The sequence below is a fragment of the Zalophus californianus genome, chromosome 4, assembly GCF_009762305.2.
Source record: "Zalophus californianus isolate mZalCal1 chromosome 4, mZalCal1.pri.v2, whole genome shotgun sequence".
NCBI classification, from domain to species: Eukaryota; Metazoa; Chordata; class Mammalia; order Carnivora; family Otariidae; genus Zalophus; species Zalophus californianus.
In genome coordinates this window covers 15767968-15782367 of record NC_045598.1, presented here as the reverse complement: position 1 = coordinate 15782367, position 14400 = coordinate 15767968, and the positions used below count along the sequence as shown (strand labels likewise).

General features: G+C 54.2%; 1 protein-coding gene across 2 annotated transcripts in view; it reads right to left on the bottom strand.

Annotated features, from left to right (window-relative positions):
• Positions 1 to 14400, bottom strand: part of ALPL (alkaline phosphatase, biomineralization associated) — a 54919-nt gene that overhangs the window by 11527 nt on the left and 28992 nt on the right. Inside the window, exons 2-6 of one of the 2 annotated variants that reach the window (XM_027572523.1) lie at positions 6108 to 6274; positions 2874 to 2993; positions 2404 to 2519; positions 1090 to 1264; positions 127 to 302 (exon numbers count right to left, since the gene is read on the bottom strand). In XM_027572523.1, coding sequence (XP_027428324.1) covers positions 127 to 302; positions 1090 to 1264; positions 2404 to 2519; positions 2874 to 2993; positions 6108 to 6168 — 648 coding nt within the window. In that variant the 5' untranslated portion in view covers positions 6169 to 6274. Of the gene's footprint in view, positions 1 to 126; positions 303 to 1089; positions 1265 to 2403; positions 2520 to 2873; positions 2994 to 6107; positions 6275 to 14400 lie in introns of those variants that run through there. The other variant, XM_027572533.1, reaches the window with a different exon arrangement.

Sequence of the window (14400 nt, the reverse complement as noted above, 5' to 3'; positions counted from 1 at the left end):
AGCCTCCCAGGTGTGTGGGGAGCCAGGCTGGGCGGCTTCTCCTGAGCCAGCAGAGGCCTGAGGCCCAGCAGAGGCCCCGCCTCACAAGCCCGCCCATCCCTGAGCAGCCTGCACCCCCACACTCGCCTCGATGTCCCTGACGTTGTGCATGAGCTGGTAGGCAATGTCCTTGCAGCCCTGGCTCAGGGCCTCCGGGGGCATCTCGTTGTCTGAGTACCAGTCCCGGTCAGCAGAGTGGGCGTAGGCAGCACTGGGGGTGGCGTGGTTCACTCTCGTGGTGGTCACAATGCCCACAGACTTCCCTGGCATGTGGGAGAGGACAATTGGGGATGGGGCTGTCCAAGCTGTCTTCTCCTTCCCTCTCCTGACTAAAGACTGGCCTCCCATCCATTCCACTGACTGCCTGGGCCTCAGTCTCCCCACCAGTCCTGCGGGGATTGGTGGGGGGGGGGGGGGACGGTGGCTTCTGAAGATCCCGACAGCACAGCTCCCTTTACCTCTGTGGCCCTCCCCTCCTTGATGGCCCTTGAGCTGTGAACACCTGGGCCAGGGTCCTCCCTTCCATCCTGCACCCTGCAGACCCACCCCTCCACAGGAAGCCCCCCGGCTGCCCTGCAAGAACACAGGGAACCTCCTAAGGGCTCTCAGGGGGTGTGGCTCTGTCACCTTGTCAGTCAACCTCATACCCTAACCCCAAAGTTCCCAGGACACCAGCTAGGGCCCCCACTTCCAGGGAGGAAGGGCGAAGTAGACACTGATCTCCCATGGGGCCAGCCCCAGGCTACGTTCTTTACCTTCCTCACATCATACGGATAAGGGGGCCATGTTTTCACGGCCATTTTATTGTCAAATAAATAGACTCAGGGAAATGAGCCGGGACTGGAACCCACATCTGAGTAACCCCCTAAGCCACTAGCCTTCCTGATCATGGAAGGGATTCCACGAATATCCCCCAGGCTCCCAGCCACCAGAGCTGGAAAAGCCCTGGAGAGCATCTTTCTCTGCCCTCTCCCCATTATCCAGTGGGGGCAGACTGAGGCCCAGACGACACAGAGCCGGGCCCTACTCCCTGCCACCACCCCCACTCACCAGCATCCTTGGCCCAGCGCAGGATGGAGGTGACCTCGTTCCCCTGAGTCGTGTTGCACTGGGCGCGCTGGGTCGCTGCGCTCACCCCCACGGTGCCCTCATTGGCCTTCACCCCACACAAGTAGGCAGTAGCAGTACCTGCGCTGTCAGGGACCTGAGCGTTGGTGTTGTACGTCTGCGGGTGGGAAAGGGGGCGTCAGGAATCGGCCAGGCCTTGCTGGTGGCCTTCACCTCACCCCCACTCACACCCTGAGGACTGGGGCATGATGGAGACAGAGGGGCCTCCTGTGGCCTTGGCGAAGCCCCGCTACCTCCCAAGGTCCCCCCGGAGCCACAGTATCACCTAGCCACTTGCGTCCTCTCCCCATTCCCTGTGCCCTGGCGGCCAGGGCAGCGGGAAGGGGTGAGGGCAGCCCTCCAACAGGCAGGGGGGTGGGGGCCGGGTCACTCAGGCCTCTCTCTGGGCCTGGGGCTGTGGGAGCCAGCAAGGGGATGGGGAGGAAGGTGAGTCCTGGAGAAGGGGGCGGGTCCTTGAAAAAGTGACGGGGGCGGGAGGCTGGGAAAAAGGGAGGAAAAGGGAGGGGGCAGCAGGATCTAGAATGGGGAAAAAGGCCCCCCTCCCTCCCCCATTCAGACCTCTAGTTGAGACCCCAAAACTCTTTGCCTGTCTTCCTTCCCCACCAGCCTGTGAGCCACAGGAAAAAATCCCAGCCCCTGCCGTTCTCCCAGAAGTGAGCCCTGGGCCCGACCCAGGGTGTCCAGAGGATGTTCAGTACATAACGGCCCCAGCAGGGACCCCAGTGGGGACCCCAGCAACAAGAACTGCCACCGCTAATCTATCACCGGAGGCGCCTGGGGAGGGCATGAATGCAGCGGGGCCGGCGCAGAAGCACATGCGCCATGGGGTTCCGCAGACAGCAAGGACTAAAGCAGAACAGCTCCTCGGGGGTGTTGGAAGCCAGGGGGGTCGGCGGGACAAGGGACTGGGGGAGAGCTGGGGGGCCTGCCGGCTGCTGTCACTTAGCCTGGACACCGGCTATGCAGACAGGTACAGTCTGTGAAAACTCAAGCTGCCCGCTGGGGCACGTGGGCTTTCCTCTGTGCCGGTTATGCGTCAATCGATTTTTAAATCGACGACGAAGACCCTCAAGATCAAGTCTTGGCGAGCAGCTGATGCTATCCTCCTTTCACGGTGGGGCCACGGAGACCCCAGGAGGGCTGACCGCCTCACCCGCAGGCCCGACTCCCCTGCCCTTCCTCGGTGTGGCCAAGCTGAGAGGTGGGAGGCTTGGGCCCAGGGCGGCCGGAACTCACCTTGGAGAGGGCCACGTAAGGGAACTTGTCCATCTCCAGCCTGGTCTCCTCCCCGGGGTTGTGGTGGAGCTGACCCTTGAGGATGCGGGCAGCCGTCACCGTGGAGACACCCATCCCTGCCGCAGGGGAAGGGGGGGGCTCAGTTTCTCGGGCTCCCCACCTCTCCATCTTGGGCACTTACACTTCACTAGTTTGGGGCCAAGGCTGGCTGGGGCGTGGGCACCAGAGCACAGTTCTGTAGATGTGACTCGGTGGCCCCTTTCTCCCTCCCCTCCCCAGACCCTCAGGGATTGCCTGGCAGAGCACACAGACCTGTTGGGTCCACAGCCCGGCCCCCCATCCCCTTAAACATGCTCACCCCCCAGGCCCCAGCCTCTTCAACACAGCCTCCTTCCACCACAGCCTGGCTCCCTGAGCCCCTACCTAGGTGCCCCCACCCAGCCGTGTTCTTGGGGACCCCCAGGCCTCACCATCTCCCAGGAACATGATGACGTTCTTAGCCACATTGGTGTTGAGCTTCTGAAGCCTGAGGGCATATTTCAGGGTCTGCTGAGCTTGGTCTCTCCAGTACTTGGGGTCTTTCTCTTTCTCTGTAGAGACAGAGAGGCAGAGTTTTCTGGCAGGGGTGGGGGGCAGCTTCCCGTCCCCAGACATTACAGATACCCCAGCTTCTCGTGCCTGAGGGCAGGGCTGCCTGGACTTGGGGGTAGGGAGCCGGGGCTGTCTGTGTCCGCCAGCCATTGTATGGTCTGTAGACCTGGGCCAGCCCACGGCTCAGAGATACCAACCAATGTGCCTAGGGCCACACAGCTCTGGCTTCACCCCCCAGAGCCCACGCTGTTTCTTTCCACCCCATACAGAGACATTCTGCTAAGGCAGCAAATGAATTGTGCAAGCACAATTAGGAGGGTAATGTTTAATCTGTTCAAGAGAACAAACTACTTTCACCTGCAGGAGTCCCCAGAGGTATCCAGCCATCAATTATAAACTCTGCTTGGCTTATTCATTAAAGTCAGCAGAAACCTGACTTAGCAACAGCACCAACAGCAGCACTGGAAAGCAAGACTGCCTTTTGTTTTATGAATCCGATTTCAAGCCATCATGCACAATCTCACCCCTGTTAGGAGAAATTAGCAAAGAGGAGGATGTCCCGTGTCCCTAGTCTTGAGAAAACGCTCTTCTCCCCCCCCCCCCGCACCCTTCACCCTGCCCCCGTGCATCCTGCAGTCAATCCTCCAATGGAAAGAACATAGCTGCAGTGCCTGACAGACCTCAGTGACAACCACAGCTGTGCCAAGGACCCCCGTGGGGGCAGGTCACACCTCTCTGAAACTCCATTTCCTTCACTGTCAAATGCGGTTGTTTGTAGATTCCTCTCAGGGTCACTGTGGGGGGAGGGGGGCGGCCGTGTTCAATAAATGACATACTTGACCCCCAGGAGATTACCATCCCCCACCCCCAGGAATAATTCCATGCCAGACCTGGAATCCCTTGTTCTTCCAAGCAGAGGCCCCGCACACTAGTCCGCGCCGCCTCCCCCTGGCAGCCTCCGGGGCCATCGCCCTAATGAAGGGCTCTGCCAACTTCACCCATTTCAGGCCTCACAGGCAGAGCCCCGTGCTGGAGGCTGGGGAGCCTTGGCCCTCCCATCCAGCTGTGCACCTTGAGGCAAATTCCCACCATCTGAGTTTCTGCCCCGAGGAAAATGGGAGTCCATAGCTTCCTAGAGGCAGTTTTAGGATTGAGATCCAGTCTCAACAAATTCCAGAGCCGGTGGTGGTTTTGATCAGGGCTGGTTCCCATCTCCTGCCTTCCTCCACACCTACTACAGTGGCAAGGCGTCGGTCAAGGAGCTTCTCTGGCCATTTGGGTGCGATCTGGGTGGTGATGCACTTCTTCCCGTCTTGACTTACCGACAACCAGTCCTTCCCTCCCCTTCCCGAACATCCGGGCAGAACCCCCCTTCCCCCAGGGGCTGAGCTGACATCAGCCTGCCCTGCATCCATTCCTTCTTGACTCCAGCTGTGATCCCACTCTGCCAGGCTCCCTGCTCTGGATGCTCCTTGTGAGACTGGAAAAGACTGGCGAGAGCCCTTGTCTATTGCACCAGCGCCACCCCCTAGGGCCTGACCCTGAGAAGGGGTTAGTGGATGTGAAACTGACTTCATTGTCAGAGGACTGGCTTAAGCAATCATGGCCTTGGACAACTGAGTATCAGGAGGCCATTGTTTTTAGAGAACATTACATGACATGCACAAATGCTCAGAATATAATGCTAGGGGAAGAGTACTTGTCAGTATGTACTGTACAATTCCATGTACATGAGTTCCAAACAGGCTCAATTCATGTGTGGTGGCAGGAGTAAGCCTAGGGCACTTCCTTCGGCTTGGGGGCGGGCTTGGTTGGGGAGTGCATACGAAAGCCCTTAGCGTCCCATGACTGCAAATGTTCTCTCTTAATCTGGGTGGTGCTTGCATGGGCATAAAATATGTAAGAACTCATGAGGCTATACATTTTTTAAATTGGTGCACTTTATAAGTTATACCTAATTTAAAAAAAAGAGGAGACAATGTAACACCACTACACGCCCATCAGAATGGCTAAAAAGGAACAAATACAAAAGACTGAACTGCTGAATATCTGAAGATTTTTTACATTGTTGCTTGTTCACCTTTTCACTTTTCATCCATCTGTTTAGCTTTCACTCAGGTGGGCTGTGAGTGTTGAGAAAGCAGGGACGTGGTCCCACAGAGTGACTGGAATCCCCAAGGATCCACACTGAAAGGCATCATGGGATCGAGAGGGGGCACAGCCTGAGACCCTGGCAGCTTGGGTTCCATCCCCAACCCTGACTTGCTGTGTCACCAGGGGAGGGCCAGTCCCTTCCCTGCACCCCAATTTCCTCATCTGTTGAAAATATTCTTCCTAAGAGCACCCACTCCCTGCCTAACACTGACTATACTGTGGGATTCCCACAACAGCCCTAAAGAGGAGGAATTTACTCTCTCCACCAGACAGGTAGAGAACTTCCACGTGATGGACTGAGCCAAGGTGGGCTCCCCTCTCCCGCTGGGACTGAGGCTCGGCGGCCCTTGGGGTGTCCAACCAGATACAGATCTAGGTTGATAATGTGCATGTGTTACTATAGAAGGGATGGGGAAAGAAAGCCAGTCTTGAGAAAGGTGAACGCAACTCCAAATCTAAGCCCAGTCTCCGCGGAGGTCTGAATTTACAGTGTAAGAACCCCTAAATGAAGAATTAACATAAAAACTTGTCTAGAATTAGTTGAAGAATCAAACACAACAACACTGCACCATGGAAACACTTCCATGTGAGTCTCCAATAAGAAACAAAACCAAACAAAACTCCTGTTGAATTCACCGGCAAAAATTATAAGCTATAAGGAAATGTTATCACCACGGGGGAGCATTAATTAGACAAAACCAACAGGAGGCTTAGCAACCCAAGACTTGGCATAGTTTATACCCTAATTAAGGAATAGGATCATCTAAAGAGAGAAAAAGAGTGGCCTGTCCAACACTAGCACATGCAAGAGCAGAGCTGGGACCTCCTGCTCTGGGAACATGTGTTTCCAGCTGTTAGATCATTTGGATAGTTCTATGACCCTGAACAGAGATACTGCCCTCCTCCTACCCCACTGGCACCAAGTTTCCCCGCCCTTCTGCCTGGGTCCTCCAGCCTACCTGGCACAAAGGAGTTGGTAAGGCAGGTGCCAATGGCCAGCACTAAGAAGGGAGAAATCATGGTGCCCTCTCCAAGACCTGCTTTCTCTCTCCGGCCCAGAGGTGTGATCAACGTGGGTGGGAGGGGATGGGCTGGCAGTGGTCAGATGTTAATTGATGTTCCAATCCTAGAAATTAAAGGGAAAAAAAGACATGTGGGCCATAGCTCCAGAATTCATTCGTCCATCCACTTATACATTCACTAATTCATTCATTATTTGTTGAACATTGATCACCGGCCCAGCATGGGGCTGGGCACTGGGATGGAAACCCAGGCAGTCCCTCCCTCAGGAAGCTCAATCATGCAAACGGTCATGTAAGTATAATGAGCTTCATGCTGCAAAGTGGTTCCTTCCCCATTTCCCAGGTGAACTCCCACTTCCGGTCCATCTGGAGCCTGAACCCCACCAGAGTTCGGTCTTCCTGGGTAATGATTCCCAAACTGCAGCACGCACCAGAATCTCTTAGAAGGAAATAGGCCCAGGGTCCACCTGCCCTCACCCAGACTCCTGAGTGCATTTCTAACAAGCTCCCAGGTGAGGCTACTCCTGCTCCTGATTCTGACTAGTCTGCAGCCTTTTAATGACCCGTGTCCCAAGCACAACAGAGACAAAACAGAGTCCACCCTTTCTTACAGGGACAACCACATTTGCCACATTCTCTTCTAGAACTTGGCATTTACGGATATATATATATCCGTATGAGATATAAAACCTATAGGAGTGACCCAAAGAAGACTGGCTGCTAAGGGTGCCCATTTCTGGGTGGTGACATTTCAGAGGATTTGATTGCCTTTTCCCTGTCTTTTCTGCATTCCCCAAATTTTCTCCTGTGTTGAGATGTTACCTTTATAATTTAAAAAAACTGTTAAAACACACACACACACACACACACGAAGGAAATACACCAAAACGTTAGCTGTGGTTTTCTCTGGGCAGTAAGACTATGAATGATGATTTCCTCTTCTTTTTATTATTATTTAATTTTCCAAATTGCCTAAAATGAGCATGTACTCGATGGCATAAGAAAGTTTTTAAATTGTGGTTATCCTGTCAGGATCACAAGGGGTAACCCCAACTGCAGCTGAGAATGCACTAACCCCATTGTGCAAAAATGTTGCTGAAAGAGGAGAGCTTTCAAAAGGCAAGTTTCACAGGAAAATATATTTCCACCAAAACCGAGGTAAAAACAAATACTCTCCATTTGTTGCGGGAAGCAGCAGTGATGTACAACGTTCTACCGTTGGGTGTCATGTCAGATAAGAAACCACTCTGCTGTTATCAAAGAGAATCTCTATTCAACCTCAAAAACGTGCATGCTGGAGACGCCTGGGTGGCTCAGTTGGTTAAGAGTCCGACTCTTGGTTTCTCTCAGGTCAGGAGCTCAGGGTCCTGAGACCAAGCCCTGCGTCGGGCTCCCGAGCTCAGCGGAGAGTCTGAGATTCTCTCTCTCCAGCTCCCTCTGCCCCTCCCCCTGCTCTCATGCGCACACGCGCTCTCTCCCTCTCTCTCCCTCATAAGGGAAAATACACACTGCATTTCAGTGCCCAGAGGTGAGGGCTCACCAGCACCTCCACCCACAAAACACCCAGAATTCACCAAAAGCACCATCCAATTGCACCCTTATGCTTTTCCACCTGCTTCCGCATCCACCTGGCTCCTTAATGGGGGGCAGTAGAGCAGGCAGGAACTAAAAGGAAACACTACATCTGACATCTACCAGCACTTAACTCTGAGAGGCATGACTTCTGATTTCTTTTTACTCTACCTTTTTCTTTTTTTTTTTTTTTTAAGATTTTATTTATTTATTTGACAGAGACAGACACAGCGAGAGCGGGAACACAAGCAGGGGGAGCGGGAGAGGGAGAAGCAGGCTTCCCGCCGAGCAGGGAGCCCAATGCGGGGCTCGATCCCAGGACCCTGGGATCATGACCTGAGCCGAAGGCAGACGCTTCACGACTGAGCCACCCAGGCGCCCCTACTCTACCTTTTCCAATTTTTTTTTTTAAGATTTTATTTGAGAGAGAGAGAGACAGAGAGAGAGCAGGAGTGGTGGGGAGGGGATAGAGGGAGAGGGAGAAGCAGACTCCCCACTGAGCAGGGAGCCTGATGTGTGGCTCAATCCCACAATCCTGGGATCATGACCTGAGCCGAAGGCAGACTTAACTGACAACCCAGGTGCCCCTTTTTCAAATGTTTCTAGAGTAAACCCTAACATCAGAAAGAATGCTATTAAATTGATATACAGTGTCAATACACCACAATATTATTCCAAATAGCTTAAAAACCGGCTTAAAAAGGCTTCTTTCAGGAAGCCTCCCAGATGGCCACTCATTTGAGGATGCTACCTCTGAACTTCATACCACCTCTACCATTGTGTGTATGTCCCTGTTTTGAAAGTAATTCTTTTCTGGTCCATTTCCCCCACCACACTGGGAGTTTCTAAGAGCAGGGACTTTGCCTTGTTTGTCCATACTCCAGTGCTTGGCAGTATTAGTAAATATTGACATCAGTTGAAAGCCAATGCTCTGAGGAGGAAGGCAGGGGGAAGGGAAGAACCACCCCCAAATCCTTCCTTTGTGTGTGCAGAGAAGTACACGTATTGGCAAGTGCGTAGAGTATAACTAGGGTATCCATTCACTGCCAGGAGTGGGTGTAGATCAGTACAACCCCTTCGGAAAACTGGCGGCATCTACCAAAGCCAAAACATGCATATGCCCTCTGACCCATCTATCTCCAACAGAAATGCACACATGTGCGTTCACCAAAAGACCAGTATGAGAACATTCGCATCACCTCTGTTCGTCCGGCCTCAGAACTGCTCCACCTTCAGCAGGATGGAGAAATACGCTGTGTGAGTTATCAGAATGGAAATCTAAGCAACAGTCAGGATGAATGATCACGATTGACAACTCCACACAACAACAGGGATGAATCTTGCCAAGGTAAAGTTGACTGGCCGAAGCCAATCCAAGAGTACATAGAGAGTAATTCCCAAGATACAAAGTTTAAGGACAAAGCGAGGGGTTAGAAGACAAGACAAAGGTTATACTTGAAGGTGTGGAGACCGAAGGGGGCACAAGGGACTTGTGATTGATCTGCAGCCCAGTTACATGGGTGGATTCCATCTGAAAATGAAACAAGCGGTTGATGTGTAATATTGACACTTTCCTGCATGAATGCATGTGTGTTTTATTTCAAGAGGATAAAAACAATACTAAGAGCTTAGGTAAACAATCTATAAACACAGACAGAATGCAAATGACCTATGTACTGCACGTCACTGTTTATGAAGGCTTCCATCATGATTTCTCACTAGTAACCCCTACAATGGACAGAGGTGGGGCTGTGATCTCCTTTGCAGGTGAGAAAACCAAGGCTCATGATAGTTCACCATGCACTGAAAAATAGGACTTAATCCTCTCTGCCCCTTGGGCCCAATACAAACAAGGAAATAAGGAAAAAGAAAAGTCAAGGGTGGCCCCAGGAGATCTAAAGGGCTCATCCGGCCTGCATGATTATTCTTATTTGTTTCTCTCCTCTGTCAGCCTGATGCTCTGGGAGAGTAAACACCATTTTCCCCATTGTTGAATCCCCAACCCTGTGCACACAGAAGCAGCTCTGTAAATGCTAACTTAATGAAAAGCCTCAAGATTCAGGCTGGAATGCTCTGAATTTTGGCCCCAGGGATGTGGCTTTGAGACCCCCTGTCCTACAGACAGACAGGTGCCTTCTCCTTGTGCTTTCTCCCACTGCCTCTGCCTGAAAAGGAGAGGGGGCTGGAACCTAGGAGACCCTTCAGAAGCCAGAGTCTGCTCTGCGGGCTCCTCCTCTTGGCCCCCACCCCCACCCAGAGGCTCCAAGCCTGCTCTCTTGGCCCTGGTGATGGGCTCAGTGGGGCCCAGTCTGGGGCTGCAGGGGCCCCGGCTGCCCACCACCCTCTGCCAATGCTCTACTAGCTCAGAACGGAGTCTAGAGTGTGTGCCAGCCCCACTACCCCCCACCTCCCAGCTGGACCGTCTCCACCAGGCTCCCAGCTACGTGCTCGGATTACTCATGACAAGTATGCAGAAGCCCTAACTGGGCTCTGGCCCCTGGAGGAGGAGCAGCTCCTTGGCAGGTCAGGAGAGGGGAGCAGAGGGGCTGAGCCTTAGCCCTGAGGACTGACTCAGCATCCCGGGGCAGAGGGCATGGGAGCCCCTTGGAGCCAGGCAAAAAGCCAGTCCTGGGTGGCTGGGTCCCAAAAGGTCGACGGCAATTGACAGATACAAATCACTACCATTTCTTGGGCACTCACGTGGTACCGAACACTGTGCTAACTATTGACATCTGTGGTCTTACTTAATCCTCACAGCAAGTGTCATTAGCCTGTTTTACAGTTTAGGAAACTGAGCAAAGGATCTCAGCTAGTCCGTGGCCAAGTGCGATTCAATCCCAGGCTGACTCTTAACCTCTCTGGGCCTTGGTTTCCCCAGCACAGAGAGCAAAGAGAGACCAGTGCCCACCCTTTCTCTGTCCCGCCAAGAGTGAACTGTAGCCAAATGAGTTTAGGGCAGGAGATCTGGCAGGGGAGGGAGTTAGGCCCAGGCGAGTTCTCCTACCTGAGTGGCCTGGCCAGGCGGCAGGTGAAGAAGCAGAGGAGGCTCAAGGCCAGCATCAGGAGGAGGAGGCTGAGGACCGCCGTGAGGACCATGTCCAGGGTTGGGGACAGAAGAGTCATCTTGGGGCGAAGAGGGCCCCACAGAGCCCCCTGTACACACCCAGGCACACAAGCCTTGGATGCTCTCTGCAAAGCCTTGGGTCAGTGGCTGTGACCTGGCTTTGTTCCTTGGGGTTAATCTTTTAGGGATTAGCCCAGGAGGGATGAAACGGGATGGGTGGGGGGTGAGGAACAGCCCATGAAGCTCCCCTCCCCCCAAGCCAGGCCTTCCCCACCCAATGCCTGTTCGTTCAACTTTGTTCATTCATTCTTCATTCCCAAACACTGAGTGAGCACCAGCTGTGTACCTGGTATCTGTTCTAGGTACTAAGGACTCATTGAGGGAACAGGATAGACAGGGTCTCTGTCCTCTTGGAGATTCCTGACCAGCCAGGGTAAAAAAAAAGCACCTACTACGCAGTAGCCATTGTGCTGGTCACCCTGTGGGATAAAAGCCGCAGAAGGAAGGGCATCCCCGGCCGGCCAAGGTGCTGACCCGTTATTTCTCTGAAGCAGCAACGGTGGCTGCTCGACCCCATTTACAAGCCCGGGAATGAGACTACACTGAACCAGCCAGAGGGGGAAGCTATGTCCAGAATAAGAGAAACTGTTCTTATTGAGCACCCACTGTGTGCCTGGCCCCATGAGAGAGGCATTCGCATCCCCGCTTACAGGATGACGGAAAGAGAAGCTCAGAGGTGCTCAACCTTCGAATTGGGATTTGAACCCAGATTGGCCGGCCTCCGCAGCCTGCCACCCTGACCCCTGCACGGCCCCAGAACCGGGATAACACCAGCCCTGCCGGACAGCAGCCTTCAGTAAAATCACTGGCTATCCCTGGAGAGTCAGCACACACAGGCTGGAGGTGGCTGAGCTACTGCCTGCCTGAAGGTCCCTTTCTGCTCCGGAGTCCCCTTTCCCCATATCCATCTCCCTTGGGTCCCAACAACATCTCATCAAGCCAGGATAGGGTTACAGTTCCCATCTTACAGATTCAGAAACTGAGGCTCAGAGAAAGAAAGCCACTAGACATACCCAGAGCCCAGACACAACACCATCTGTGTGCCTATGAGGCCAGGCCTTTTCCAGCTATGCCTCCCATCACCTGGGACACCTCAGACCCCATGGTACAAAGCACTCACGGTTAGGGAAAGAGGCTTTTACCGTCTCGTGCCAAGGGGTCCCCTCTTTCTGGTCCCAGAAGGGCCACTAGGCTCACCATGAAAATAGGAAATCCAGTGGTATGACTCCATGAAAACCTTTTCTTTTTCAATGGGCCCTTCACTCAGATTGCATCAGACCCTCACAGCACGCCAGTGATACAGGCACGGTTGGCTTATTGGCCCCATTGACAGATAGGGAAACTGAGATAGGGAAACTGAGGCTCATCAGTAAAGTCACAAGGCCAGCACGTTTGGGCCAGGCACCAGGCTACCCCCCCCCCCAACCTGTGTGACTTGGGTCAGTCCCTGTACCTCTGAGCCTATACCCATCGCCCACTCGGGAGAGCACCTGCGGTGTACCAGACACTGAGTGGGACATGCTTGACCTTAGTTTAGTCCTCGTTAACAACCCTGAAAGCTAGATCATTTGTCCCCCTTCCCAGGCAAGGGAAGGAAGGCCTGGGCAGTAGTGGGGGGAGGAGCGGACACGGTGGTAGAGATGATCCAGGCTCACACAAATGGAAGATGCTGACCACACCCTGCATAGGACCCCTCAAGGAACCTACCTGGAGGTCACCCGTGCTCCAGGCTCTCTCTACCACAGCTGACCTAGAGACCCTCCCTGCCCCATCCAGCTCCCCGGGGCTGGAACAGCTCTAAGACTCCCCCACCCTCCAGCCTCCCAAATCAATAGGAAACCCAAAGAGTGTCACCTTGTGCTCCCTAGCCTTACTTGGCTGGGCCAGAGGGCAGTTATTTGTCCTTAGGAAGCCTCCAGGCTAGAAGTCACAGCCCTGGAAAGTCTGGGCTAGGGAGGGTCCTTTGAGCAGATTTCCCCAAACCAGGCCACAAGAATCACTTGGGGGTGAATGCAGGGGTTGGCGGGGGGAGTCCCAGTTTCCTGGGGAGGGGAACAGACTGGGAAAAGTATAAGAGAGATGGAGGTATTCTTTACAGTGATTGGGAGGTAGTTAAAAGTGTGTGTTTATGTATCTGTACAACTCCAGCCAGGGGCTAACAGCCCCTGCCCTGCCTGTGTTGCTAGTTGCTGAGGACCTGATGAGCTTTGCGTGAAGGGAGCATAGAGAAAGAAAGGGTGTGGCTGATTCAAATTTAAAAGGAGATTAAAGAGGCACACCAAGCCCCAAATTCCCCATTCTCCCCACAGGACCTGCTGAATCATTCTGTGAGCAGATGAGTTTGGGAAACACTGCTTTGCAGACTGTCCCATTGCCCAGATGGGAAGACTGAGGCTGAAAGAGAAGAGACTTACCCGGGTTGCCCAGCTCCTCCTTCCCATGGACACACACAGGGAACAATCAGAATGAGAACAGGCGGAAGCCAGCACTGTCTGGGCTGTCACGCTGCGCCTTCCTGGCTCTTTTGAAGGAGCTGTGGCCGCAGGAAGTGCTGAGTGTTCCCTGAGCTGCCAGCAGGCTGGGGACTGGGATGGGGGTGGGGGGCCTGCTAGAGCACCAAACTGGGCTGCAGCAGCTGCCGCCTGGGGAGGAACACTACAGCTGCAGGGTCAGAGAGAGGGGACATGGAATCCCTCTCTCAGCCAAGCCCGGCGTCTCTGGCAAGCCTTGCTGGCCAGGACTTTATTCATTCACTGACGTAGGTTATTTATGGCTGCCATGAAGCAGCCTCTGGGTGTAGGGCTCAGGAAGGAATGTGTGGTGGTCAGAGTGGGCTGCAGGTCAGACCCAAGGAGGGACTTCCCCTGAGGGCACTGGGCCAGATGCTGGGGACAGGGCAAGGCCCAGCCCTCCATGCGGGCAGAAAACAGATGTGCAAGTGCCCAGGGAGGCACGGTGTCAGCCCTGCCGTCTGCCAAGCCGTTGCGTCTTGAAGGCTCAGCTGAGACACCAGCTGTCCCCTCAGCACTTCCAGTCTCAACATCTCTGTACACAGTGTTCCCTGGTCTAGAATGTTCCCCGCTGTCCACTCCATGAAGTCTTCCCATCATCCTTCTACTTTGATAGCTCTGCAGAGCTGCCCTGCACCCCCGCCTCGGCCCATGCGGTGGGTACGACTCCTCCCCAAGCTCCCAAAACCTAGGTCACCCCATCAGAGCCTTAGAGAGCCACCGGCTGTCACCCCCTTACCATGGCGTGAGCTCTGCTGATGGTGGCAGCCCCGTGGCTGGCAGAGCCGGGCGCACAGCTGGGCAGCCAGGGAATGTCGGTAGCTGGGTGAGAGGGCGGTGGGGTCAAGGGGTGAGTGGCTGAAGACGCAGCTCAGCAGCAGGAAGAGCAAGCCCTGGAGCTGGGGCACCGGGCTCAGACCCTGCCTCTGCCCCTCGAGCTGGGTAGCTAAGGGCCGCCAATCCCACCCCTCTGTGTCTCCGGCTTCTCATCTGCAAAGTGGGAGACTAACAGAAACCACAGCGT